At 42.4% G+C, this 26,053-nt stretch overlaps 3 protein-coding genes across 4 annotated transcripts in view; 2 read left to right on the plus strand and 1 right to left on the minus strand.

The window, feature by feature from the left end:
* The window catches only part of LOC106579829 (glutathione hydrolase 1 proenzyme), a 30,350-nt gene extending 13,268 nt beyond the window's left edge, over positions 1–17,082 (plus strand). The window contains exons 2-13 of one of the 2 annotated variants that reach the window (XM_082966274.1): positions 7,610–7,816; positions 7,943–8,073; positions 8,161–8,250; positions 8,619–8,796; positions 9,820–9,980; positions 10,126–10,275; positions 11,015–11,151; positions 12,945–13,132; positions 13,384–13,508; positions 13,656–13,768; positions 13,907–14,020; positions 14,149–17,082. In XM_082966274.1, the coding sequence (XP_082822400.1) occupies positions 7,614–7,816; positions 7,943–8,073; positions 8,161–8,250; positions 8,619–8,796; positions 9,820–9,980; positions 10,126–10,275; positions 11,015–11,151; positions 12,945–13,132; positions 13,384–13,508; positions 13,656–13,768; positions 13,907–14,020; positions 14,149–14,295 (1,737 nt within the window). In that variant the 5' untranslated portion in view covers positions 7,610–7,613 and the 3' untranslated portion in view covers positions 14,296–17,082. Of the gene's footprint in view, positions 1–7,609; positions 7,817–7,942; positions 8,074–8,160; positions 8,251–8,603; positions 8,797–9,819; positions 9,981–10,125; positions 10,276–11,014; positions 11,152–12,944; positions 13,133–13,383; positions 13,509–13,655; positions 13,769–13,906; positions 14,021–14,148 lie in introns of both variants that reach the window. The other variant, XM_045703065.2, reaches the window with a different exon arrangement.
* Positions 17,083–18,393: 1,311 nt separating this feature from the next.
* LOC145862394 (anaphase-promoting complex subunit 5) lies at positions 18,394–21,179 on the minus strand. Its single transcript, XM_082966275.1, has 5 exons — positions 21,100–21,179; positions 19,600–19,707; positions 19,362–19,509; positions 18,965–19,127; positions 18,394–18,831 (listed from the first exon to the last, which is right to left on the minus strand). The coding sequence occupies exons 1-5, from the start codon at positions 21,177–21,179 to the stop codon at positions 18,620–18,622; spliced, it is 711 nt and encodes a 236-aa protein (XP_082822401.1). The 3' UTR covers positions 18,394–18,619.
* A 1,396-nt stretch (positions 21,180–22,575) lies between these two features.
* Positions 22,576–26,053, plus strand: part of LOC106596834 (glutathione hydrolase 1 proenzyme) — a 33,472-nt gene continuing 29,994 nt past the window's right edge. The window contains exon 1 of the mRNA XM_082966276.1: positions 22,576–22,894. The gene's annotated coding sequence lies outside the window, so the exon portion shown is untranslated. The remainder of the gene's footprint in view (positions 22,895–26,053) is intronic.

Genomic DNA, 26,053 nt, shown 5'->3' on the forward strand with positions numbered 1-26,053 from the left:
CGATTGGTGGAGCTTCCTGCTGTGTTAGACAATGCAGACCTACCTTCGTAGAAAGGAAGAGGGAGGCTTTTACTAAATTCAAATTAGTTACACTAATTGTGGGGTGGTTGTATAAAAGCCTGTTAGATTTGAATTTAGAATCTCGCTAAATTTAATTAGATCTACATGGACCTTTTATTGAACTTTCAGTTGGCTTTAGTGGATACCTGTCATGGCTGTCTGAAGGATTGGACCAAAAGGCAGCGTGTTCTTAGTTCCACATATTTTATTTACCGTGAAACCAATTGCAATACACTAAATACTTGAATACACAAAAAACAACAAACTGTGACACAGAGAGGAAAACACACTACTCACAAAATAATCACCCACAAAAACAGGTGGGAAAAACATCAACATAAATATGACCTCCAATTAGAGGTAACGAGGATCAGCTGCCTCCAATTGGAGATCAACCCAAACAACCCCAACATAGAAATAGACAAACTAGAACTTAAACATAGAAATAGACAACATAGAAAAACCACCCAAAACACCCCCTGTCACACCCTGACCACTCTACTATAGAAAATGACCTCTTACAAGGGTCAGGATGTGACAGTACAGACCATTTTTCCTTTGCATGGATATTTGTGCATTTTCTACCAAATGTAAGTCAGAACAAATATTTATTTTACTTTTAGAATATTCCTGTTGCTATTGTTATATGTAAATGCAAGTAATTTGTATGTAGAGAACAGGTTGGCGTCGATAGATGGCCACTCTGTTTCTAGCACCTAAGCAACTTTGCAATATTTAGTATTTTTTTATGTTATTTCTCACATTATTAGCCCAGAATGTTTTTGTGTTATTACATACAGCCGGAAATAACTTTTGGATATCAGAGTGGCAGTAATACGACTATCCTGAATTAGATCCTTTGTTCGTACCACTCAAGGCGATTTAACTTATACTAGAGGCTGCTTCAAGACACTGCCGGTGGAGAAGAGGTATTCGGAGTGACCTTTAGTCAGACTCACACCATCCTCCACTTCTGAGTATATTACTCATTAATGTTCAGTCCCTGGACAATAAAACAGACAAGCTCAGGGCAAGGATCTCGTTCCAGAGAGTCATCATTGCCTGCATCCGTAATGGGTCTGGTATCAAACGACCACCCCTCATCACTGTCAAACGCTCCCTAAAACACTTCAGCGAGCAGCCTTTCTAATCGACCTGACCCGGGTATCCTGGAAGGATATTGACCTCATCCCGTCAGTACAGGATGCCTGGTTATTCTTTAAATGTGCCTTCCTCACCATCTTAAATAAGCATGACCCTTTCAAACAATTTAGAACCAGGAACAGATATAGCCCTTGGTTCTCTCCAGACCTGACTGCCCTTGACCAGCACAAAAACATCATGTGCAGTTCTGCATTAGCATTGAATACCCCCCCTGATATGCAACTTTTCAGGGAAGTTAGGAACCAATATACACAGGCAGGAAAGACTGTCACCACCGATAAATCCACTATAATTGAGAATTTCAATAAGCATTTTTCTACGGATGGCCATGCTTTCCACTACAAATCAGCTGGGCTAGACAATCTGGACCCTCTCTTTCTAAAATTATCTGCCGAAATTGTTGCAACGTCTATTACTAGCCTGTTCAACCTCTCTTTTGTATCGTCTGAGATTCCCAAAGATTGGAAAGCTGCCACGGTCATCCCCTCTTCAAAGGGGGAGACACTCTAGACCGAAACTGCTACAGACCTATATCTATCCTACCCTGCCTTTCTAAGGTCTACGAAAACCAAGTTAACAAACAGATTACCGACCATTTCGAATCCCACCGTACCTTCTCCGCTATGCAATCTGGTTTCAGAGCTGGTTATGGGTGCACCTCAGCCACGCTCAAGGTCCTAAACGATATCATAACCGCCATCGATAAGAGACATTACTGTGCAGCCGTATTCATCGACCTGGCCAAGGCTTTCGACTCTGTCAATCACCACATTCTTATTGGCAGACTCAACAGCCTTGGTTTCTCAAATGATTGCCTCGCCTGGTTCACCAACTACATCTCTGATAGAGTTCAGTGTGTCAAATCGGAGGGCCTGTTGTCTGGACCTCTGGCAGTCTCTATGGGTGTGCCACAGGGTTCAATTCTCGGGCCGACTCTTCTCTGTATACATCAATGATGTCACTCTTGCTGCTGGTGATTCTCTGATCCACCTCTACGCAGACGACACCATTCTGTATACTTCTGGCCCTTCTTTGGACACTGTGTTAACTAACCTCCAGACGAGCGTCAATGCCATACAACTCTCCTTCCGTGGCCTCCAACTGCTCTTAAATGCAAGTAAAACTAAATGCATGCTCTTCAACCGATTGCTGCCCGCACCTGCCCGCCCGTCCAGCATCACTACTCTGGACGGTTCTGACTTAGAATACGTGGACAACTACAAATACCTAGGTGTCTGGTTAGACTGTAAACTCTCCTTCCAGACTCACATTAAGCATCTCCAATCCAAAATTAAATCTAGAATCGGCTTCCTATTTCGCAACAAAGCATCCTTCACTCATGCTGCCAAACATACCCTCGTAAAACTGACCATCCTACCGATCCTCGACTTTGGCGATGTCATTTACAAAATAGCCTCCAACACTCTACTCAACAAATTGGATGCAGTCTATCACAGTGCCATCCGTTTTGTCACCAAAGCCCCATATACTACCCACCACTGCAACCTGTACACTCTCGTTGGCTGGCCCTCGCTTCATACTCGTCGCCAAACCCACTGGCTCCAGGTCATCTACAAGTCTTTGCTAGGTAAAGCCCCGCCTTATCTCAGCTCACTGGTCACCATAGCAGCACCCACCCGTAGCACGCGCTCCAGCAGGTATATCTCACTGGTCACCCCCAAACAAAGCCAATTCCTACTTTGGCCGCCTTTCCTTCCAGTTCTCTGCTGCCAATGACTGGAACAAACTGCAAAAATCTCTGAAGCTGGAGACTCATATCTCCCTCACTAGCTTGAAGCACCAGCTGTCAGAGCAGCTCACAGATCACTGCACCTGTACGTAGCCCATCTGTAAATAGCCCATCCAACTACCTCATCCCCATATTGTTATTTATTTAATTCTTTGCTCCTTTGCACCCCAGTATCTCTATTTGCACATTCATCTTCTGCACAGCTACCATTCCAGTGTTTAATTGCTATATTGTAATTACTTCGCCACCATGGCCTATTTATTGCCTTACCTCCCTTGTCTTACCTCATTTGCACACACTGTATATAGACTTTTTTTTCTACTGTGTTATTGACTGTGTGTTTGTTTATTCCATGTGTAACTCTGTGTTGTTGTATGTGTCGAACTGCTTTGCTTTATCTTGCTCAGGTCGCAGTTGTAAATGAGAACTTGTTCTCAACTTGCCTACCTGGTTAAATAAAGGTGAAAAAAAATGTATAACCTGTTTCGTCATTAAAACTCCTAGACTGGGCTTCTGTGTCTGTCGTCACTCTTTGACCGGAGTGCAGTCTGGAATCCGTCTACTCCGAGTGGCCTATCCACACATTAGAGAGTACCAGACTCTGTTTTATAACTACTTTTTCAAAGTAACATTAGAAAAGTAAATTACATTTTTCATAAGGGTAGCTTTACCGTGGTTTAACTTCCTTCAGTGTGAAGTAATTGGTAGCTTGGTAAACTATCTTTTCAGAGGAGCTTCCCCAACACAGGTAGCAATCATTACCAATAGGATGGCTCGATTAAATCTATACAGATATTATGTCAATGCTGTACTTTACTTGTGTGAATCTACATAACACATTTCCTCTGTATATCTTTAAAAAATACTGAGGCAAAACTTGAATTAACCAATATGAAATGGGCCGATTTCTGTATTTCTGGAAGCGTCAGCTGCTCACTCTCCTGCTGTAACAGCCAAGGTCCATTACAGAGAATGGGCTGGCAGTAGGGAGGAAGACATTAGGGGCAGAGAGATGGTGAATGTGTGGCTCTAATGGGTGCATTAGACAGCAGAGAGTGGAGGTGAGATCCTGCCCTGTCCATACCAGGGGATAAAGGGGTGGGATGACGGGGAGGAAGGGGGGCAGCACTCACACCCACAGTCCCATAAGACAATAGGAGCAGAAGAGTAGTCATTCGGTGACCTGTCAGTAGAAGAGACTCTTGTCGTGGAAAATTGCAAAATTATGTTATAATGCTTGTATTGCATAATATGTTTATGTTATATACGTGTCTATTAGAATGTATTTCTAATAGACTCTAGTGTTGGCAGTTGCATTTCTTCCCTCAGCTGAGGCTCAGTCACTTGGGGCCCAGAGAGGGGAGAGGTCAGACTTGTCTTTTACATGTCTCTGGTGCTATGCAGAATATCAGAAAGGGAAGCGGACAGGATGGAACATTGTCTTCATATGTGAATGTGTCTTTACCTATTCTTAAACCATGTGAAGGGATGGCGTGATTAATGGGGAACCAATTACTTGTTTCCACAATGTCTGTGCGCAAGTCACTCCCTCCTTTGGCATTGGGGGGAGGTGTATGGCAGTGTCTGGAACCATTGTATGTCCTCTCTGATGTTGCACTTATCCTGGGATAGTGTATGACCTAGAGGCTCACTCCCCTCAGTGAGCTTGTCCAGGAGAGGGGTCAAGAGGGGGTTTACTTGAGATGGGAGTATCTAGAGTTGACAATTGATTTATGCCATAGGATGAGATGGTGTTTTTGTGCTATGAAGTACCAGGAACGGGATTAGAACCTCGTCTTGGGGACCAAACTGAACGATAATTTATAGCGAATGCTATCTGGCTATGGAATACTCCTCTCTCAAGTAAAAGTCTTTCTTTGTGAACTGTTCCTAAGATCTGTTGTTCGTCATGTAGGTTGAGAGGGGTGTATCTTGGCTATAAAAGATCTTTGTACTTTTGTGTTGTCACTTTCAATGGTTCATTAGAAATGGCGCATCATTGAAAGTCTAGTGATATTGCAAAGCTCTTATTATTAAAGATGTAGTTGAAGTATAACTCTGATTGGTTTGTGAAGTTTGTTTCTCCTCATTTGGGGGTATTGATCTGGGCTGTGCAGACATCCAAATTGCACTTAGACTAATAACTGAGAATTGCCATTTGTGCTTCGTTTCAACCAACGCAAGAAATTGTAGTGGAAAATGAACCTTATTTTAAGCCATTTATAGACAAAACACAGTCGACATGACATAGGTCGCAATTAAATTGAAAAAATCAAATGCAGGTTTTCCAACAAATGTCAACACTAAACACATTATATTATCATTACATCATTATGGGTGGAATGGCATAAGATAATGTAATGTAATGGGAACATTTTATTAATGAAAGAAATCAGCATTAATTCTACAGACAGACACTTGTAGTCCCATGTGTTACACCACTGCTGTTGCACATAGAATTCCCTATTTATGAGAATAAGTGGCAGAATCACTCTATTCCCACAAGCTGGTCCAGCACCCTGTTTCTGTTATTATTAGAAACTCTGAAAAGACCATGCACTCAGACAAATCTGTGCAATATGTTATGTCTATCATATTGTGAATAGTAATTGTGATATTGTTCAAGGTTAATTTGAAATAGCAGCAGCACCTGTGGTGCCATGGAAATGACCAGATGCCAGGGATGACAGTGAGAGTAGTGGGCCTAATAGTTTACAAACACCTCCTTCAAAAACAGGTCAATAGTAGGAGCACCTGTGGCCACCGTATGGGTGGGTAGGCTACTTCAAATGTAGGTTAAATAATGTAGAGGAGCTCCTGCATAAACGGAAATATTGGGACTTATCCACGACAGTCTGTCACGTCCTGACCAGTATAAAGGGTCTTTGTCATTTTAGAATGGTCAGGGCGTGGCAGGGGGTGTTGTTTTTGTGTGTTTTGGGGTTGGTTTTTTTCATGGGGATTTGTTCTAGTTTTCATTTTCTATGTTCATTTTCTTGTGTGTTCAGTAACTCATTACAGTGTTTTTTTGTTCCCTTCTGAACAGCTTAGTTCCAAAGTGTAGGCCATATATCAGATATCAGGGTTACATCTATTATGTAAGTGTTGCCAAATGGTTGATAAGACAAACTCTTAATATAATAAATTGTTATTTTATAACACAATGTACTTTATGGTGAAGAGTACATTGATGTGGTTGCCGTGTTTTCTGTGTAGCCCGAGGGCAATTCCTCAGAAATGGAATTACACTGAGACTCCGATTTTTCACCTTAAAATGTATTTAAAAGTTTATCCAATAGCAGAAACCGTCATTTGAAATGTTAAACTTTGAAATCAATGGATTTTGTTTGGTATACATTGAGTTTACTTTCCATGACATAGACTGACCAGGTGAATCCAGGTGAAATCTATGATCCCTTGTTGATGCCACTTGTTAAATCCACTTCAATAAGTGTAGATGAAGGGGAGGAGACAGGTTAAAGAAGGATTTTCAGCCTTGAGACAATTGAGACATGGATTGTGTATGTGTGCCATTCAGAGGGTGAATGGGCAAGACAAAATATTAAAGTGCCTTTGAATGGGGCATGGTAGTAAGTGCCAGGCACAACAGTTTGTGTCAAGAACTGCAACACTGCTAGGTTTTTTACACTCAACAGTTTCCTGTGTGTTTCAAGAACGTTCCACCACCCAAAGGACATCCAGCCAACTTGACACAACATGGGCCAGCGTCCCTGTGGAATGCTTTCGAAACCTTGTAGAGTCCATGCCCTGATGAATTGAGTCTAGGGCATGAGGGGGTTTAACTCAATATTAGGAAGGTGTTCTTAATGGTTTGTACACTCAGTGTATATGTTCAATTTCTTGTATCTTCCTCTTAATTTTATGCTTCCTATGTAAGGGAGACCGGGGTTGGTTGTCACAGTCTTTGTCACAGGGCTGTGTGATAATTTCAAGATAAAAATGTGTGTCCTCTATAGGAGAGGTCATACACATGGTAAATTCAGGCCAGGATCACAAAACGTTGAGGGAGAGGACTATTATGATTTTTCAAGGGTGAAAGTAAATATTCACTTGAAATAAAGTGTATCATCATTAGACAAACGTACAATCACAAGGAATTCACACATTTACATTTTTAGACTCTTATAGTCAGCTCTTTGCTCCCTGCTCACTCACCCTCAATCCCAGGTAGTAGGATACCACTATTTTCTACCAGGAGTTTCTGTTTCATTATGCTTGAGTTGAAAGTTTAATGGAGCTTGTCAAACAGAAACCACCACCTCCGTACCATTTTGTAACTCACAGAAAACATTAAGGGACACATGCAGGGAACTCAAACGACAGCCTCTGACAGTTTAGATTTGAGTCACATGTATATGATTGACAACCCACAGCATGCTCCATGGGGGACCTCTGCATTGGGAAGATAGTGATGACATTAAGATACAATGCCCATGGCGCTTCGCAGGTTCCTTTGACAAGGTTTCATCAGGCAGACACAGCACTAAGACTGACTGCATGCTAAAAAAAGCCTACTACTTTTAACTATATAATAAATGAAATCAGGAAGATACAGTATCTGTAAGGCTCCTGTCAAACTGTAAGATGTGTTGGTGTGTTGGTTCCCCTGGGCAGGAACATGAGCAGGAAGTCCCCGGTGGCTGGCCTGGTGGCTGGCCTGGTGTTTCTTTTTCTGGTAGCTGCCCTGGCTGCCCTGCTGGCTGCAGTAGGAGTGCTCGTGTGTGTGTACGTGGGAAACAAGAACCCCATCTCACCCTCAGACCATTTCTACTCAAAAGCTGCCGTGGCTACAGATGCTGGGATATGCTCTGAGGTGGGGAGGTAAGTAACGTAACACTAGCCAACTAATTCCCTTTGATACAATGATTCATGGTACAAGCTTAGTCAAATGACAGGACACGATTAAGCTCTACAAGGAGCATTAAGTGTGTGTGTGTGCGTACCTAGGGACATCCTGAAGAGGAACGGCTCAGCGGTGGATGCATCTATCGCCGCCCTGCTGTGTGTTGGCCTCCTGAACGCTCACAGCATGGGCATTGGAGGGGGTCTCTTCTTCAACATCTACAACGCTTCCACAGGTGAGTCAGTGTGTCCTCAAGACACCACAAATTAAAAACACTAACAAACACATCCATTTGTCTGTATTTTGCATCACTGCTCGACAGGGAAGGTAGAAACCATTGACGCGAGGGAGACAGCACCCATGAACGCGACGGAAGACATGTTTGGCAATAACACCCAGCTTCCTAAGAAAGGTACCATTTTTACTGTTCTGGAATGTATGTCAGGTACAGGGTAGGCTAGGAAGGTTCTGTAGTTCAAACCATCCTGAGATAACAGTTGAATAGTAATATTGTAGCTGTCATGTATCACAGTGGGGTAGGGATAAAGAGAAGATAACACTGTGTTTGGACCTTTGGCAGCCTCTTCCCTGATCTGCCATCATTCTAAGGAAAATTAGCTCTAACCTTCTGCATCATATGCATTGCTAAGGGGGCAACAGTTTGACCTGTCAAAATGAGGAAATGGACTGATACGCATTTTAAATCCTTTCTGGGCAGGGTTCCAACTTTGTGCAAAATGTGGTAAAGACTTCTTTGCATAACAGGTGGATTGTCTATAGCCATTCCAGGGGAGATCCGTGGTTACGAGATGGCACACAGGAGACACGGCAGGCTGCCATGGAAGGAGCTGTTTGAGCCAAGCATTCAGTTGGCACGCGTAGGTTTCCATATAGGCAAAGCCCTGGCCAAGGCCATCGCCAGCAACAAGGACGCTATTCAAGGAGATGCCAATATGTGGTGAGGATAGGACAGGAGATCAAAGAAAACTAATATGGAACAAAAATGATTCTGTAATTGCTATATTACCACTACAACCACTTCTACAAATCTAATAATATTGACAAAGATAGACTTAAGTGATATGGATGGTTGATAATAGCTACCCTTTAATGATAGTGTAAATTAAATGTTCTATAACAGGGATGGGCAACTTTGATGGGGATGGGGGCCACAAAAAATCTGAACTCATCATGAGGGGTCGCAGTGGCTCGCGGGTCTGTGTACCAACATCCATACCCACACATGCAGTCAGTGTCGGCCCTAATCTTTTGGGGGCCCTAAGTGACATTTTGTTGGGGGGCCCCCCACCTTGCGAGCAGAACATTTTAGAGTTTTAGAGTTAATTTTCTGCAATTCTACACATTTTGCCAAGGGGCATTGAGGGGGTGCTGCCGTTTTACAGCTCATTTCCTGAAATTCTACAAATTTTGCCATAGGGTGGAGAATTGTTTTTTCAGTTTTGAATATGATATCTGAGTGACAGTGAATAAGAAAATCAATGGGGTCCCCTGGTCGGTAATTTGACCATGATTACTACACATTTAGAAAGCTGGCTAGACTAATTTACCAATCAACAAAATGTTCAGCTGACAGGCTAATTGAGTGAATGACATAACAAGATAAAAACTGCTGATGTACAACAACATTTAGAAATTACACCTTGTGTGATCTACTATTCTAACTGTCAACATTAAGTTCAGACCCCGACTGAGTCCATCTCTGCTCAATAAAGTACTGTAATTGGATTATTAGTTGGATTTTATCACAGAGTACCACATTGATATATTGCAACCAATAAAATGTGATTACATTGATTTCCAAAATGCATGGCTTCCTCTGTGATTTATTATAACCATTGATGATTTGATTGACCGCTGTAAAACCTATGATGACAATGCCATGGAAATGATGGTCCTTTTACTCTACAGATTTGTTTGAATAACTCCTGATAAGTCTTTTGCTCCTGTTTTTGTATTCCAGTGAAGTGTTCTGTGACTCCCAGAAAAAGATCCTGAAGGAAAATGATATCATTAAATTTCCCAAACTAGCAGACACCTACAGGAGGATAGCGGAGGAAGGACCTGATGTTTTTTACAATGGGACAATGGCACAGACAATTGTTGATGACATCCAAGCAGCAGGTCTTTCTCTATTTCTTGTGCATTATAATATTCTATTAAAGCTCATCATTCTTGCTGTACACACTATGATAATGATAAGGCAAGACAGATCTGATAGGCAGTTTGTCGATGTGCTTCTTCAGCAGTTATTATTTTCACTTTTCAGGTGGGATTATCACCCTGGAGGACCTGTTGGACTACAGGCCTGTGTTGAATGAGAACCCACTGAAGCTGACTGTGGGCGAGTACACCATGCACGTCCCAGACGCCCCCTCCAGCGGCCCAGTCCTGGCACTCATACTCAACATAGTGGACGGTGAGCAGCAGCCTAGATAACTCTGAGTCTGAACTCAGCCATACGGACCAGAGGATGTCAGGTTTCCTTCCACTGTACCACCTTGGACAGTGTTTCCGCCCCCTCCATCACCACCACCGCCCCTCTACATGAATCCAGCTACAGCTAATCCACCAGATGCAGAGAGTGTGGTCATGGAGAAGATCATTAGTCGTGCTTTAGACACAGAAGGGCATCATCATCCACCACTAACTGACTGTAAACAAACAGCTCAGGCCTCCCAGTTTGTCATCTCATCTTAAGAGAGATTCACTGTAAGCTCTCTGGACATTATCTCACTGGAAATGAACTAAACTGCACTAGTCCTCTACATCTTGACATCAACCATAGCTGCTAGTGTTTGTGCAAAAACAAGGACGGAATCAGACGGAAATGACCCTGTGATGGAAACATCGAATTACATTAAAATTGTATCTTTGATAAATGAACACAGTTCTTTTTTGGGGCTGACATATTAGATCGGTTAAATGTGGCCCGTGAGGGATTTTGTAAGCTTTTTGGGGGGATAATGATAATGGACCGATACATTTTCAAATAACTCCCCTTTTTCTGGCCCACAAATTAATTTTTACAAACAAATCGGTCGCCAAAAAATCAGTGCGGCCATCCATTGAATTTTGAAATCCCCGATGTGGCCTTAGAGTCAAAAAGTTTACTCACCCGTGTATTAGATCTACATTTTGTTGTGTTTTTTCAACAGGGTATAACTTCACTAGCTCAAGTGTTTCAACGGCCGAGAAAAAGACTCTGACGTATCACCGCATCGTGGAGGCTTTCCGGTTTGCTTATGCCAAGAGGAGCAAACTAGGGGATCCACGATATCTCAATATCACTGATGTGAGAACCCTGATACACAGCTTTCAAATACAAAGTTTCACTCACAAATATATATACACAGTGCATTCGGAAAGTATTCAGACCTCTTGACTTTTCCACATTTTGTTACCTAACAGCCTAATTCTAAAATTAATTAAATTGTCGTCGTCCCCTCAATCTACACACATATTACCCCATAATGACAAAGCAAAAACAGGTTTTTAGAATGTTTTGTAAATGTATTAAAAATAAATATATTACAAATATAAAACTGGACTATCACATTTACATAAGTATTCAGACCCTTAACGCAGTACTTTGTTGAAGCACCTTTGGCAGTGATTACAGACTTGAGTCTTCTTGGGTATGACGCTACAAACTTGGCACACCTGTTTTGGGGAGTTTCTCCCATTCTTCTCTGCAGATCCTCTCAAGCTCTGTCAGGTTGGATGGGGAGCATTGCTGTACAGCTATTTCCAGGTCTCTCCAGAGATGTTTGATTGGGTTCAAGTCCGATCTCTGGCTGAGCCACTCAAGGACATTCAGAGACTAGTCCCGAAGCCACTCTTGCATTGTCTTGGCTGTGTGCTTAGGGTCGATGTCCTGTTGGAAGGTGAACCTTCACCCCAGTCTGAGGTCCTGAGTGTTCTAGAGCAGGTTTTTATCAAGGATCTCTCTGTACTTTACTCCATTAATCTTTCCCTCAGTCCTGACTAGTCTCCCAGTCCCTGCCTCTGAAAAACATCCCCACAGCATGATGCTGCCGCCACCATGGTACAACGTAGGGATGGTGCCACACTTTCTCCAGACTTGACATTTGGCATTTAGGCCAAAGAGTTCAATCTTGGTTTCACCAGACCAGAGAATCTTGTTTCTCATGGTCTCAGAGTCCTTTTAGGTGCCTTTTGGCAAACTCCAAGCAGGGTGTCATGCGCCTTTTATTGAGGAGTGGCTTCCATCTGGCCACTCTACAGTAAAGGCCTGATTGGTGGAGTGCTGCAGAGATGGTTGTCCTTCTGGAAGGTTCTCCCATCTCCACAGAGGAACTCTGGAGCTCTGTCAGAGTGACCATCGGGTTCTTGGTCACTTCTACGATCAAGGGCCTTCTCCGCCGATTGGTCAGTTTGGCCGGGCGGCCAGTTCTAGGAAGAGTCTTGGTGGTTCCAAACTTCTTCAATTTAAGAATGATGGAGGCCACTGTGTTCTTGGGGACCTTCAATGCTGCAGAAATGTTTTGGTATCCTTCCCCAGATCTGTGCCTTGACATAATCCTGTCTCGGAGCTCCACGTACAATTCCTTTGACCTCATGGCTTGGTTTTTGCTGTGACTGTCAACTGTGGGACCTTACATAGACAGGTGTGTGCCTTTCCAAATCATGTCCAATCAATTGAATTTACCAAAGGTGGACTCCAATCAAGTTGTAGAAACATCTCAAGGATGATCAATGGAAACAGGATGCACCTGATCTCAATTTTGAGTCTCATAGCAAAGGGTCTGAATACTTACTGTATGTAAATTTACATTTTTATATATTTGCAAACATTTCTTAAAATCTGTTATCGCTTTGTCATTATGGGGTGTTGTGTGTAGATTGATGAGGATTTTCTTTTTTAATAAGGCTGTAATGTAACAAAATGTGGAAAAAGGGAAGGGGTCTGAATACTTTCCGAATGCACTGTATTTGACTTTAAAATAAAAATGGTTTGTAGTTGTTTACTGAACATGCTCTATAATCACATGCTGTTGACTGCTGTTCAACATTGCCAGGAGAAACTAATTGAATTCCTATTTGATGATTTTATCTTCTCTCCAGCTCATCCACAACATGACCTCAGACTACTTTGCTGACGGGATCAGGAGCAAGATCACAGATGACACCACTCAACCAGACCGTTACTACGAGCCAGATTATTTTGTCAAAGACAATCATGGGACAGCACACCTGTCCGTCATAGCTGAGGATGGAAGTGCTGTGGCTGCCACCAGCACAATCAATAATTAGTAAGAGTCCTACAAGGCAAGACCTCCTCTGAGACAATAGGACTGATGAATACATAATGCTACAGGGTAGATTATAGATATCCAGAGACAGATCCTTAATATAGTATACATGTGCACTCTAAACAAACTTTGTTGCCGATGGTCTTACTAAGAATCTTCTATTTGCATTTAACCCAAAAATAACATGTATAGGTTACTTAACTCCTATAATTACTTAACTCTAACTACTTAACTATCATTCCTATCTTCAGTTTTGGCTCCAAAGTCATGTCCCAATCAACTGGCATCATTTTCAATGATGAGATGGATGACTTCAGCTCTCCGTACATCAACAACGGCTTTGGAATCCCTCCATCTCCTAACTTAATCCAGCCTGGTGAGAATAGGAACTGAAATCAATATCCTTATTTCTGGTAGGCTACTGAAAGTTCTCAATTTACACATGGCTCCAGCTTGATCCTTGGCTGGTTTGCTTTCTGAGAATACCTTTTGGTCTGAAGATTTGTCTCTCTCTCATTTTTAGGTAAAAGGCCTCTCTCTTCTATGTGCCCAACTATTATCTCCGACAAAGACAATAGAGTGAAAATGGTGGTGGGAGCCTCTGGTGGAACAAAGATCATCACAGCAACTGCCCTAGTAAGTTTTGATCCATACACATAAATGTCCTCTCTAAAACAGATATAGCCTATACTAACACATGATATCCATCTATCCTTACATAGTGATATTGTGATGAATCAGAGTACAAGAAGCTTCCTTTTCTCATTTACATAGGTGATTCTGAATACCTTGTTCTTTGACTACGACCTCAAAAAAGCTGTGACACTACCTCGAATTCACAATCAACTCAAACCAAATACGACTGTAGCGGAGGACGACTTTGAAAAGGTGGGTAATTCTGAACAATATTGCATCGTATATTGTTGAATTATAAAAATTGGTTTCAACTATGGACTTGAATCTCTGTGTGTGTGTGTTTATTTCTGTGTTTATGTATGTGTGTGTTTGTGTAAAAGAGTGTATTAGATGGCCTGGAAAAGAAGAACCATGTAAGAACCAGGCCCCTGTATAATGATTCAGTGGTTCAGGCGGTGGTGAGACAGGGCGAGCGGCTCTGTGCCGAGTCTGACCACAGGAAAGGGGGCTATCCAGCGGGCTACTGAGTCTTACCTCACCCCTTCCTTCCCAAACCTGGAGTGTACCTCCAAAAAGAGGCAGGGATAGAGCTAAGTATCTGGAAAGACACGCAAACAATGCCTCCTCAAGGTTACACAGCCACTCTCTTCAGCTGAGATTCATTTCAAGACATGGAAAATGACTTTACTCCACATCAATACCTCCTCCCTTCACACCAAATAATCGGCAGCATTTCTGCTTTTATTTCAGCATTATTCATTATTTATTTTTGTGTTTTGAAAAAGAAGTGAGGTTGCAACTCTGAAAGTGGCATTTTTTTTATCCTAGCTGTATCAAGAGATCATCATTATCGATTATCCTGAAGATGGAAGTTTATTAATGCAATGCAGTGGGGTAGCAGAAAGCTGGACTGCAACTTTCGATTCCTGCTGGATGTAAATACCAATGGGCTAGAACTTTATGGACGCCATGAATCTTCTGATATACATTATGAAATAGTTTGCCTAGGAAATTTTAGCCAACATTTTAATCAAATTACTCTGTGATGATGAGCGATCATTCTGTTTGACAGAAAAATAGCCATTTATCTGAGATTTAAGGAAAGCAATGTTTTAGGGGAGAATATGAACACCAATATGGAAGGTTGTCAAAGTAGTTTGTCTGTCCATTGAACAAATCAAATGTAGAGAAATGACTGTTTTATCTCTCCATCAAGGAAAAATGGTCTGTATGTTTTAACCTCAGGCCTTAACCTCAGGTCTTAACTGGTCAGGTTGCTATATCTGTTGGTGTTTTATGGGTTGGCTAAATCACCAACAGATCTGGCAACCAGGCTACAGGTCTACCATCTGCCTTATGAAGATGTTGGTCACAGGTAGCTACATTTTATCTTTCATGAGGAAGCATATTCTGATCTGTTAACTGAAAACTGTGATTTCTGTTTTTCTGATTTCATCTCAACTCTGACCGTTGCCCATGGGGGCCTATTGTTAACAAGGGCTCAAATATGGCTGCCATTTAACTATTCAAATGGTATTTTTATATTTTTTTGTGATGCAGAATGTTGAGAAAAACACATCAATTGTTAATGTTTAATATGGAGTAAGACCATAGCAGTACAGTGAATGTATAGTGTATTTTACATTTGCGTATATATATTTTTAAACATGCATTGTTCTCATGCCATGCTTGTTATTAAAATGTTTAAAATAAGATATATTTTACATTAGTCACCCTGTTCCCAATATTCTTAGAGGCTTATTTCTCTGCATCGATACCTGTAACCAAAGAACAGTTTACATACAGTAAATATATACAATTTCATTTAAAAGTTAATATTTGAAACATGTATTATATTGCATAATACATGTTTCAAATATTAACTTTTAAATTCAATTGTATGTATTTACTGTATGTAAACTGTAACCGCATGGGATACCCACACAGGATTAATAACAGCTACATGATGTCTAAACAACTGACTGAAGTACAATTTTACACCTACAACCTAAAAATTGGGCTCGACTTCCTTCAATAGTCTGAAGAACATAATACACAGCAGCTTCCTTCTGACAAATATTAGCAAGATGTGGAATTTGGCTCCAGCTTCGGCTTTTACAAAAGCCTCCAAATGGATTATTCACTGAAGCAATTGCTTCCATGGACCAGTGATGCATAGGAGGCTACATAGCCGACTCAGGCTAAATACTTCCTCTCTATCAAAGTGTGCTCTTCTCCTTTATTAAGACACTTTATGTTGATGTTTCCTTTATTTTGGCAGTTACCTGTAGCTGCTGAGTAAGTGCACAGAGAAGTGACTGCCAACTAAAGTCCATCTATGGTAGTATCCTGTTGTCTAGGCTACAACCCGGTTGGCCCTATTGAATGTGGCCTGAGACACTATCTGCATACTCTCTACTCTCTGCTTCCCTGTATGAGCAAGAAGATCCATATTCATTCAGACAGCACTCAGCCTGTGGGCAGATGGGAAATGATGGCTAATGAAGCTGTATATTACATACAAAAATAGCAAAGCAAGGGTATTTCAATCCTTTGATACAGCTCATCTAACTGTGCTAATAGAACATAACCCATTCCCCCGACTAATGTGATACTCTTGACAGAACAGGCCTGAACAGAGTATAGTGTCAGTGTTGATGCACAGTGCTCACATACAGGGCAGGCCACTGGTTCAGAGGACATTAAGCATCACTAGGCACATGCCCCATCTAGTGTTGTCTGATGAAAAGACATCCCACGGCTGCAGCTCACCCTCTCCATCTCGCTCTAGATATATAAACACACGCACACAAGAGCAGAGTGAATGATGCAGTGTGAGTCTGTGTGTATTTACACAGACAGTCTCTGTCCCGTCTCCTGTCCCATGGAGGCCCATTATCTACTGTATTTGTTTATAGAGCGAAGTGACATGTAGCGTATTTCAGACCCCACACACGGTCTTGGAGTACTTCTTGTGCAAACATACCAATAAACATCTGGAACAAACCTACATGGTAAAGTTAAGACTGATAGGGCAATGGAACATACTTTCTTTTTGTCTAATGTAAGCCGTTGACGTCAACCAGAAAGGCTCAAGTAATGATGACAATGCTTTTTTCATGTAAGAGGGACATGCAGAACATTCTCAAAAACCAGCCCACTCAAATGTTAAATATTACATTGGCTTTCAACTAAATTGGTTCTGCTTTGTACCTCAAATGCTTAGACCCAGAATGTAATATTTGAAGGCTCAGGGCTATATCACCGTGTCAGTGCTTTGTTTCAGTAATAAAACTTCAGTGTTTTCATACCAATGTTAGGTCATGTTTTAAATGCTATTAGGCTAAGCTACTATACAAACCAAAGGGCAATTCAGGATATTGAAAATATCCAAATATTTCATAAGACCTGATCTTGGATCAATGCCATTATGAAGAGAATGTAAATATAATAGCGCTCATGACTGGTACTGACTGAGTATGCTGAATAACTTAACCCAATAAAAACATTATCACTCTCACAGGTCGCATAAATCTACACCAGACTAACAAAAACAATGTGCACAGATTGTCATGTTATGGCACACACACAAAGATATCATTTCAAATCATCTCAGGACTATTACATTGATGTGCGCATATCTCTGGGAAATCTTTTCCTTCGCTAAAATGATGAATTCCATTGGCATGCTTCCAGTTGAAGAAAAATCACAATGCTCTCTCTAAAACATACTCATCTTCTGCCCGGCTCTTATTTGATATTACTCTCACTCATCATATCGTGGTAACTCCGACAGCTGAGAAACATTAAACCATTTCTCATTCTCTAAGCGTAGATGAGAATGCGGATCCTCTATGCTAGATATCTCTGGATATTTATATTTGACCTATGATGGGATCCCACCACTGGGACTTTGAAGAACATGATGATAAATGACAAAATACAAGTACATATCATAGAGAATGATAGTGGCCAAAGGGCAAAATTAGCATGGGCAGTGTCATTGAAGACTTCCACCATTTTAATGTGTCAACTGGGTGGGACTTCCAAATTCATTGGCTGATCCCTCCTGTTGGAGTCATGTCCAACCTGGTCATCAGGAGGGATTAGCCAATCGTGAAGAAAATGTACTACTTAAAAATGAAGAGATCCTCAATGGAGCTGCCCATACCGTCACAGATGCTATAATTGCAGATGCAAAGACAAGTCCTCTATCTCTATAGCCCAGATCTATTCTAATGACATCCTACAACAGAGGCTATGACTAGCTCTAAAGAATCAGATCTCTCTGGTCCTGAATAAAGGATAAACTGTTGTATAACGGTATGTATGCTGAAATTCAAATACTATGTGGGTGCTACTCAAAGAGGTGGTGTGGCGGCATCTAGGTTTCCATATCGAGGCCTCTGGATCCTGCACATTTCTGAGGGAAACACCTACGTTTGTTGGAACTGTTTTTACTGCAAATAAATGTTAAAATTGTGGGGAGGCCCAACCAGGCTGCACTCTTTTGCCAACAGCTGTGCTTGACATCAAGTGGTAGTCAGACAAACATTTTCAGGTGGAACAAATTAGAAATGTTCTTGTTCTCTGTTTTGCCCAAAAAAAGCACAACAAACATGACAAAAGATTAGAGACTTAAAGTCTGATCTTTATATTGTAGATAGATGATACAAGTTTGCAATGTAAATTGGGAGTGCCCTAAACCAGTTGTTTCTCTACTCTTTAACACACAAGCAATGTTGCAATTTGAACCAAAAGATAGGATAGAATGCGAAGTCCATGACAATGACAGAGTACACCAGTATATGTTCCGGTCTGTGTCGGAGAAGGCAGGGTGGTGATGACCGTTCAGAGTCGCATGGCGACAGCTGCCCCCGGCGCCTGCAGCTCCTGGTCCAGGAGGCGGAACAGCATGGCACATTTGTTGCGCTGGGGGGTTTGTCCCAGGGTGTGGTGCAGCCGGGCCTGCAGGTAGTGGACGTCACGGAGACGATCCTTACAGTCCAGCATGGAGAAGTAGGCTGCAGCCTCTCCCAGCGATTGCACAGCCAGGCCTAAAGCTGGAGGGAGACAACAAGGAGGAAGACTGAAAGACTCCTGTCTATGTACTTACATGACAAAGTAATTGTATCCACAAACATGTACATTTGAGGTAGTGAGTGATATTAAGTTTGTGTTGGGGATGTGTGCTACCTGCATGCCTCTGGCCATTGGACCGGGTCCCAGCCATGGCCATCTGACAGCGGGCTGCTAGCAGCAGAGCTCTGCCCTTATCCATGACCGCTCCGTGTGCCAGGATGGGCTCCATCGCCTCATGAAGGACACCCAGAGCCTGCTCCGGCACTCCCAGCATCAACTGGACAGGGGGAAGGAGAAGAAAAAACTATTGGAGTTTTGAAATATAACCCAGTATGAATTTCCTTGTTTTGCCTAAATGTGGGAGTTTACTTTGCATACAATATGCAGTTCTGTCTAAGTTAAGGGGTTTGAAGATGTGTGTGTTAGTATGTGTAGGGGTTTTAGAGAGTATACGGTGGTGTGTTTGCCATAACAGGGTTACATATTGCATGTGCGCGTCTGTTGTGCTGACCTGAGTGAAAGCCAGGTGAAGGATGGTCTCGGAGGACATGGCCTGTAGGTGGTGCTGTCTGGCCAGGGCCAGGGCCTGTAGCAGGAGAGGAAGGGCTGTGGCAAAACCTGACGACTCCCAATGCAACTCAGCTGTGACCAGCATCACCCTGCACAAGGCATACCAATATGTCTAAAACACATATCTGATAAACAACCCTTAACCCAAAAATATGGAGTCTGTTTCATTTAGAGCCTACCGGATGATCATCTCTGTGTACTTGATCTTCTCGCAGTACAGCTGCAGCCTCTGCAGGATACTGTATGCTTCAGTGGTCCGGTTCAAGGCCTTCAGCACTTGAGCTTTCCTGTTAACACGACAGATATACACATGGGTCGTTCCACGAAAAGAGTGCGGTTTGCGTCCCTTTAATATTTGAAGTAGAAATTGTGCACCAATATTGCATTTTAAAAGCCTGTTGTATGAAATGAAGTGCCTTTAAGATAGACCACCTTCAATAAATCTGTCCCTTCATCAACACCGTGTCACTTCTAGGAAGATTTCAACCCACATGCACCCAAAATGTATCCTAGTTTCCCCATCATTGTAAAACCCTGGTTATTTTGTTACTTTGAAAAAGTTATTTCTGATGATGATTATTTATTTAATGTGATTAGTGATTCATTTATGTCTGTCACTCATTTTAAGGTCAATCCTGTTACATTAATTGAACTCAAATTTTAATCTGGTGAAACTACTCCATTTTAAAATATTTGGTTTCAAAAGAAAAATGTAACATTAATAGTTAAATCATAGTGTAAAAAAGCAGGTGATCTGGTTCTACTCTTTTTGGCAGTTTTCTGGTGTTCTGTGGTGGAAAACTGAGCGTGTCGAGAATAACATGTTAACCATGTTACCCATAGATAGACAGGCTTGAAACGTTTTAACAATGTAACATTTTTTTGTGAAGCTTGCATTCAGTTGCCCCTCCCTGAGGTACACAACAAGCTTTCATTCCCCCTGTCACGAGAGGATTTATGGCTGATTTAATATGAAATCATCAACCCTGTTAGAGTCAACCCTGTTCCTTTATCTGCTACTTAGTAGAGTCTTATTTCTATCTCTTGAGATGGGAAAACTTGTTTTTCATCAAGTTGAACATGTGCTCTTTATGACAATGTTCAAATTAGGTGAAATCAAAACGTTTTTGGGGACCAAGTTACACTTCTCAAAAGCCACTGAATTAGTGGAACGCCCTACATACAGATAGCTACAGCACTGGAAGACAGTGTAAAGGTGTTCTATGTTCTGAGTCATGACCCTTCCTTACCTATTCTCACAACATCCACAGAAGGTGGCGCCTCTCCCCGTTCAGGCGGCGCTCGGCGGTCGTCGTCGCCGGCCTACTAGCTGCCACCCATCTCCTTTTCTGTTTCTTTTGGTGATGTCTTTTTAGGTTAATACCTGTTTTGTGTTAATTCCTTAGTGGGGTATTTAGTCTGTCTGTTTTTGGTTTGGGGTTGTGCGGGATTATTTTGTGTCGTCTTTCTTAGGTTGGGGAATTTGGTTTTCATCTGCCGTTCTATTTAGGCATTAGGGTTTGCTGGGCTGCGTCCCGACTCATGTTTGGGTTCTATCCTGTCTTTGGATTTTGTACCCTGCCTTGTTTGACAGCACTGTTTGGACTTTGTGCATTAAACGTGTGTTGGTCTCCTGCGCCTGACTTCACCCCTCCTGCAAGTTAGAGTCGGTCTGACACCTATAAAGACCCTCAGTTTTGTTCAAGGCAGCAATGGCTGTGACATGGGGCTCCGCCATGTGGTATTTCCCATCATTCATAGCTCTAACTTTGGTTAACTTTGGTAAATTACTGGTAGCTTTGCAACCCTATGTAGCACCAATCATTATAAAGCCAAACCATTTGCATGGCAAATGTGGAAGACTTTCCTCATTAGTGATTGTATTGGAACAGCATATCATTCTATTCATGATGATACTTATTCTATCGACATCTTGATTTCTGGAAGTTTGATTCCAAGCTAAGCAGACAATACACCTTGAGATAAGGGTTTTGGAGATCTTACCTTCTTGGGACACTGCATCTCACGAGCCAGGCTTAGCAGCAGCTCATGGGAGATGGGATCCACCAGGTTGAGAAAAGCAGCGTTCTTATATAAGATGTCATTTAGGGACGTTCCTTCCAAGCCCAGATCCTGCCAAATCAGACAAGAAGAGACAGTATTACTCAAAGTGCCTTAAGGCCACATTTTTCACTCTTCCTATTTTATGAAAACAAGGAATTGTGTAACAAGAGCAGCATTATCACAGACACACCTGATTGATGATATATTATGAAATGATGATGAAATCGACAAATCTGCTTTAAGTGCAGGACTAGCTGGATATATACGGTATAAAGAGGATGTAGAGAAGTTCCAGCAACAATAATGTAATGCTACTGTAGATGAGACACATAGAAAACTGTATTTAATTTTTTTTTTTTAATTAATTTAAGGGGTGAAGGCTTTCATCTGAAAAGAGCTATACCTGAATACTGTAATGTGCTTAATGTGCCTTGCACCAGGCAGAAGCATTACTTTTAGGATATTCACCAACACCTCTGTAATTTAAAGTTTCAGAGAGCTTTAGCATGCCACAGCATTGCACAGTCTGCATCTCTAACTTTAGTACTATGGTGTCCTTCTGATGAATCCTGCAGTATATGAGAGTTCAATAAACATTATATGATGGATGAGCATTTGGTTCTTCTTTTGATGTTTAATGTAGCATTTTGTTTAGGTCTGCCATTGCGCAATACATTCTAAACATTAGACTAAAAACAACTACTCTATGAATGGCGCAGACACATTTGTGAGGGCAGACAGACACAAAAGAGTTGATGTTTTTAAGGTGAGAATGATGTCTGTAACAAACTACAGATCAGAGCCAACGGAAAGAAATTATTTGCATACACCTTTTAAGCCGCAAATGAAGAAGTAAGTAAGGAGAGTAGATAGAGAACTGAAAATGAAAGATTTTCACAGGCCGCATAGAATAGCTGTTCCTGAGTCCTCTACAAAGGACTTATTAGGCTGTGTATGTGAGGGGTAGAGATTGGACGTGCGCATATAGAGAGCTGAGAAACGAAATACATGTAGGATGGGAACACACACACACACACACACACACACACACACACACACACACACACACACACACACACACACACACACACACACACACACACACACACACACACACACACACACACACAGAGAGAGAGAAAGAGAGACACACACACACACACAGAGAGAGAAAGAGAGACACGCACAACAAAAAGTATTGATTGCAAATGGACAGTTTGGGTGGGAGGCTAGCAGCCACCTCTTACTGACTTCCCTTTTAACAAGAGGCAGACATTGAAACAGGATCAATACAGATGTAACCGCACTACGTCTGAAGCAACGAGGAGTCCTTTTTAATGGGATATTGTGAAGAATAGACTTTACTACCTTACTGCAGACGCAACATTTTGAACTCAGTTGCCTATACAGGTACATTTTCATTCTTCAGTTGTTACAGTAACTCTAACCTAACCATAGCATGTCTACTAACTATACAGTGGATGATGGATCAGCTCTTTTAATTGAGTTACAAACCAAAATATAATTGAGACACGTGCCGATTTGCAATAGCATGAATGCTGATAACGTGAGTCTTATTCAATTAAACCAGAGCTAATTTAAAAGAGGGTCCCCTGTGATGTGGCTGTCATGCAGCTTTGGCACTCTGGGTTATCTCCTTGCCTTGATTAAAGAGATTCTACAATCTCCTCTGTCAAGTCTTCAGCGTAATTAACTACAGATTGGACAACCTCTGAAAGAGAGAGGAGCTTACGATTGAGCTAACAAACAGGACTATCAGATGTACTGTTATAGCGCATTAATAGTCATGTAATCATACTGCTGCTATTCTTATAGAAATGACTCATTTTCAGCTGATAACATGCTTTGAAATCCTGATCCGTCCCTAGAAACATGATGCATAGATAGTGAATAAATAGAGCCAAATCCAAACTTGACAGAATGGATTATGCTTGGGAATTTTCAAGACATCTTGCATTCCTGTGTCTTAGCGTGATACTAACCATGACTAATGTTGTGTAGCAATCAGGGAACTACTTGTAGTTCAACTAGTAATTGAACTACATTTTGCAGCAGCTTGGTGGTACTGGAACTAACTTCAAATGAAATCAAAGTTGATTTGTCATGTGCGCCGAATACAACAGGTGTAGACTTTACAGTGAAATGCTTACTTACAGGCTCTAACCATTAGTGCAAATGGCGGGTGGTGGGTGGTGGGACAAAATGCAGATAGCCCGGTCAGCCAATGTGCGGGAGCACTGGTTGGTCGGCCCAATTGAGGTAGTATGTACATGAATGTATAGTTAAAGTGACTATGCATATATGATAAACAGAGAGTAGCAGCAGCGTAAAAAGAGGGGTTGGGGGGGGGGGGGGGGGGGGGCACACAATGCAAATAGTCTGGGTAGCCATTTGATTACCTGTTCAGGAGTCTTATGGCTTGGGGGTAAAAACTGTTAAGAAGCCTTTTTGTCCTAGACTTGGCACTCCGGTACCGCTTGACATGCGGTAGTAGAGAGAACAGTCTATGACTGGGGTGGCTGGGGTCTTCGACAATTTTTAGGTCCTTCCTCTGACACCGCCTGGTGTAGAGGTCCTGGATGGCAGGCAGCTTAGCCTCAGTGATGTACTGGGCCGTACGCACTACCCTCTGTAGTGCCTTGCGGTCAGAGGCAGAGCAATTTCCGTACCAGGCAGTCATGCAACCAGTCAGGATGCTCTCGATGTTGCAGCTGTAGAACGTTTTGAGGAACAAAGGGCCATTGACAAATCTTTTTAGTTTCCTGAGGGGGAACAGGCTTTGTCGTGCCCTCTTCACGACTGTCTTGGTGTGTTTGGACCATTCTAGTTTGTTGTTGATGTGGACACCAAGGAACTTGAAGCTCTCGACCTGCTCCACTACAGCCCCGTCGATGAGAATGGTGGAGTGCTCTGACCTCCTCCCTATAGTCTGTCTCGTCATTGTCGGTGATCAGACCTACCACTGTTGTGTCGTCTGCAAACTTAATGATGGTGTTGGAGTCGTGCCTGGTCATGCACCTGGCCATGCAGTCGCGGGTGATACAGGGAGTACAGGAGGGGACTGAGCACACAACCCCGAGGGGGCTCCAGTGTTGAGGATCAGAGTGGAAGATGTGTTGTCACCTACCCTCACCACCTGGGGGCGGCCCATCAGGAAATCCAGGATCCAGTTGCAGAGGGAGGTGTTTAGTCCCAGGATCCTTAGCTTAGTGATGAGCTTTGAGGGTACTATGGTGTTGAATGCTGAGCTGTAGTCAATGAATAGCATTCTCACATAAGTGTTTATTTTGTCCAGGTGGGAAAGAGCAGTGTGGAGTACAATAGAGATTGCATCATCTGTGGATCTGTTTGGGCGGTATGCAAATTGGAGTGGGTCTAGGGTTTCTGGGATAATGGGATAATGGTGTTGATGTGAGACATTACCAACCTTTCAAAGCACTTCATGGCTACGGGCATGAGTGCTACGGGTATGTAGTCATTTAGGCAGGTTGCCTTTGTATTCTTGGGCACAGGGACTATGGTGGTCTGCTTGAAACATGTTGGTATTACAGACTCAATTAGGGACATGTTGAAAATGTCAGTGAAGACACGTGTCAGTTGGTCAGCACATGCCCGGAGCACAAGTCCTGGTAATCCATCTGGCCCCGCAGCCTTGTGTATGTTGACCTGTTTAAAGGTCTTACTCACGTCGGCTACGGACAGCGTGATCACACAGTCATCCAGAACAGCTGATGCTCTCATGCATGCCTCAGTGTTGCTTGCCTCGATGCAAGCATAGAAGTGATTTAGCTCGTCTGCTAGGCTCGTGTCACTGGGCAGCTCGCGGCTGTGCTTCCCTTTGTAGTCTGTAATACTTTGCAAGCCCTGCCACATAAGACGAGCGTCGCAGCCGGTGTAGTATGATTCAATCTTAGCCCTGTATTGACGCTTTGCCTGTTTGATGGATCGTCGCTGGGCATAGCAGGATTTCTTGTAAGCTTCCGGGTTAGAGTCCTGCACCTTGAAAGTGGAAGCTCTACCCTTTAGCTCAGTGCGAATGTTGCCTGTAATCCATGGCTTCTGGTTGGGGTATGTACGTACAGTCATGGTGGGGACGACGTCCTCGATGCACTTATTGATAATGCCAGTGACTGATGTGGTGTACTCCTCAATGCCACCGGAAGAATCCCGGAACATGTTCCAGTCTGTGATAGCAAAACAGTCCTGTAGTTTAGCATCTGCTTCATCTGACCAATTTTTTATAGACCGAGTCACTGGTGCTTCCTGCTTGAATTTTTGCTTGTAAGCAGGAATCAGGAGGATAGAGTTGTGGTCGGATTTACCAAATGGAGGGCGAGGGAGAGCTTTGTACGCGTCTCTGTGTGTGGAGTACAGGTGATCTAGAATTGTTTTCCCTCTGGTTGCACATTTAACATGTTGATAGAAATTTGGTAGAACTGATTTAAGTTTCCCTGCATTAAAGTCTCTGGCCACTAGGAGCGCCGCCTCTGGGTGAGTGGTTTCCTGTTTGCTTATTTCCTAATACAGGTGACTGTGTGTGGTCTTAGT

This window comes from Salmo salar, chromosome 20 (genome assembly GCF_965601325.2).
Source record: "Salmo salar chromosome 20, fSalSal1, whole genome shotgun sequence".
NCBI lineage: Eukaryota > Metazoa > Chordata > Actinopteri > Salmoniformes > Salmonidae > Salmo > Salmo salar.

Coding starts and splice junctions, on each gene's coding strand:
- LOC145862394 (XM_082966275.1), bottom strand. CDS start 21,179: ATGAATGATGGGAAATACCACATGGCGGAGCCCCATGTCACAGCCATT. Junction 19,708..21,099: donor AAAACTGAGGGTCTTTATAG/GTGTCAGACCGA, acceptor TCGTGTTAACAG/GAAAGCTCAAGTGCTGAAGG. Junction 19,128..19,361: donor TTCACCTGGCTTTCACTCAG/GTCAGCACAACA, acceptor CCCCCTGTCCAG/TTGATGCTGGGAGTGCCGGA.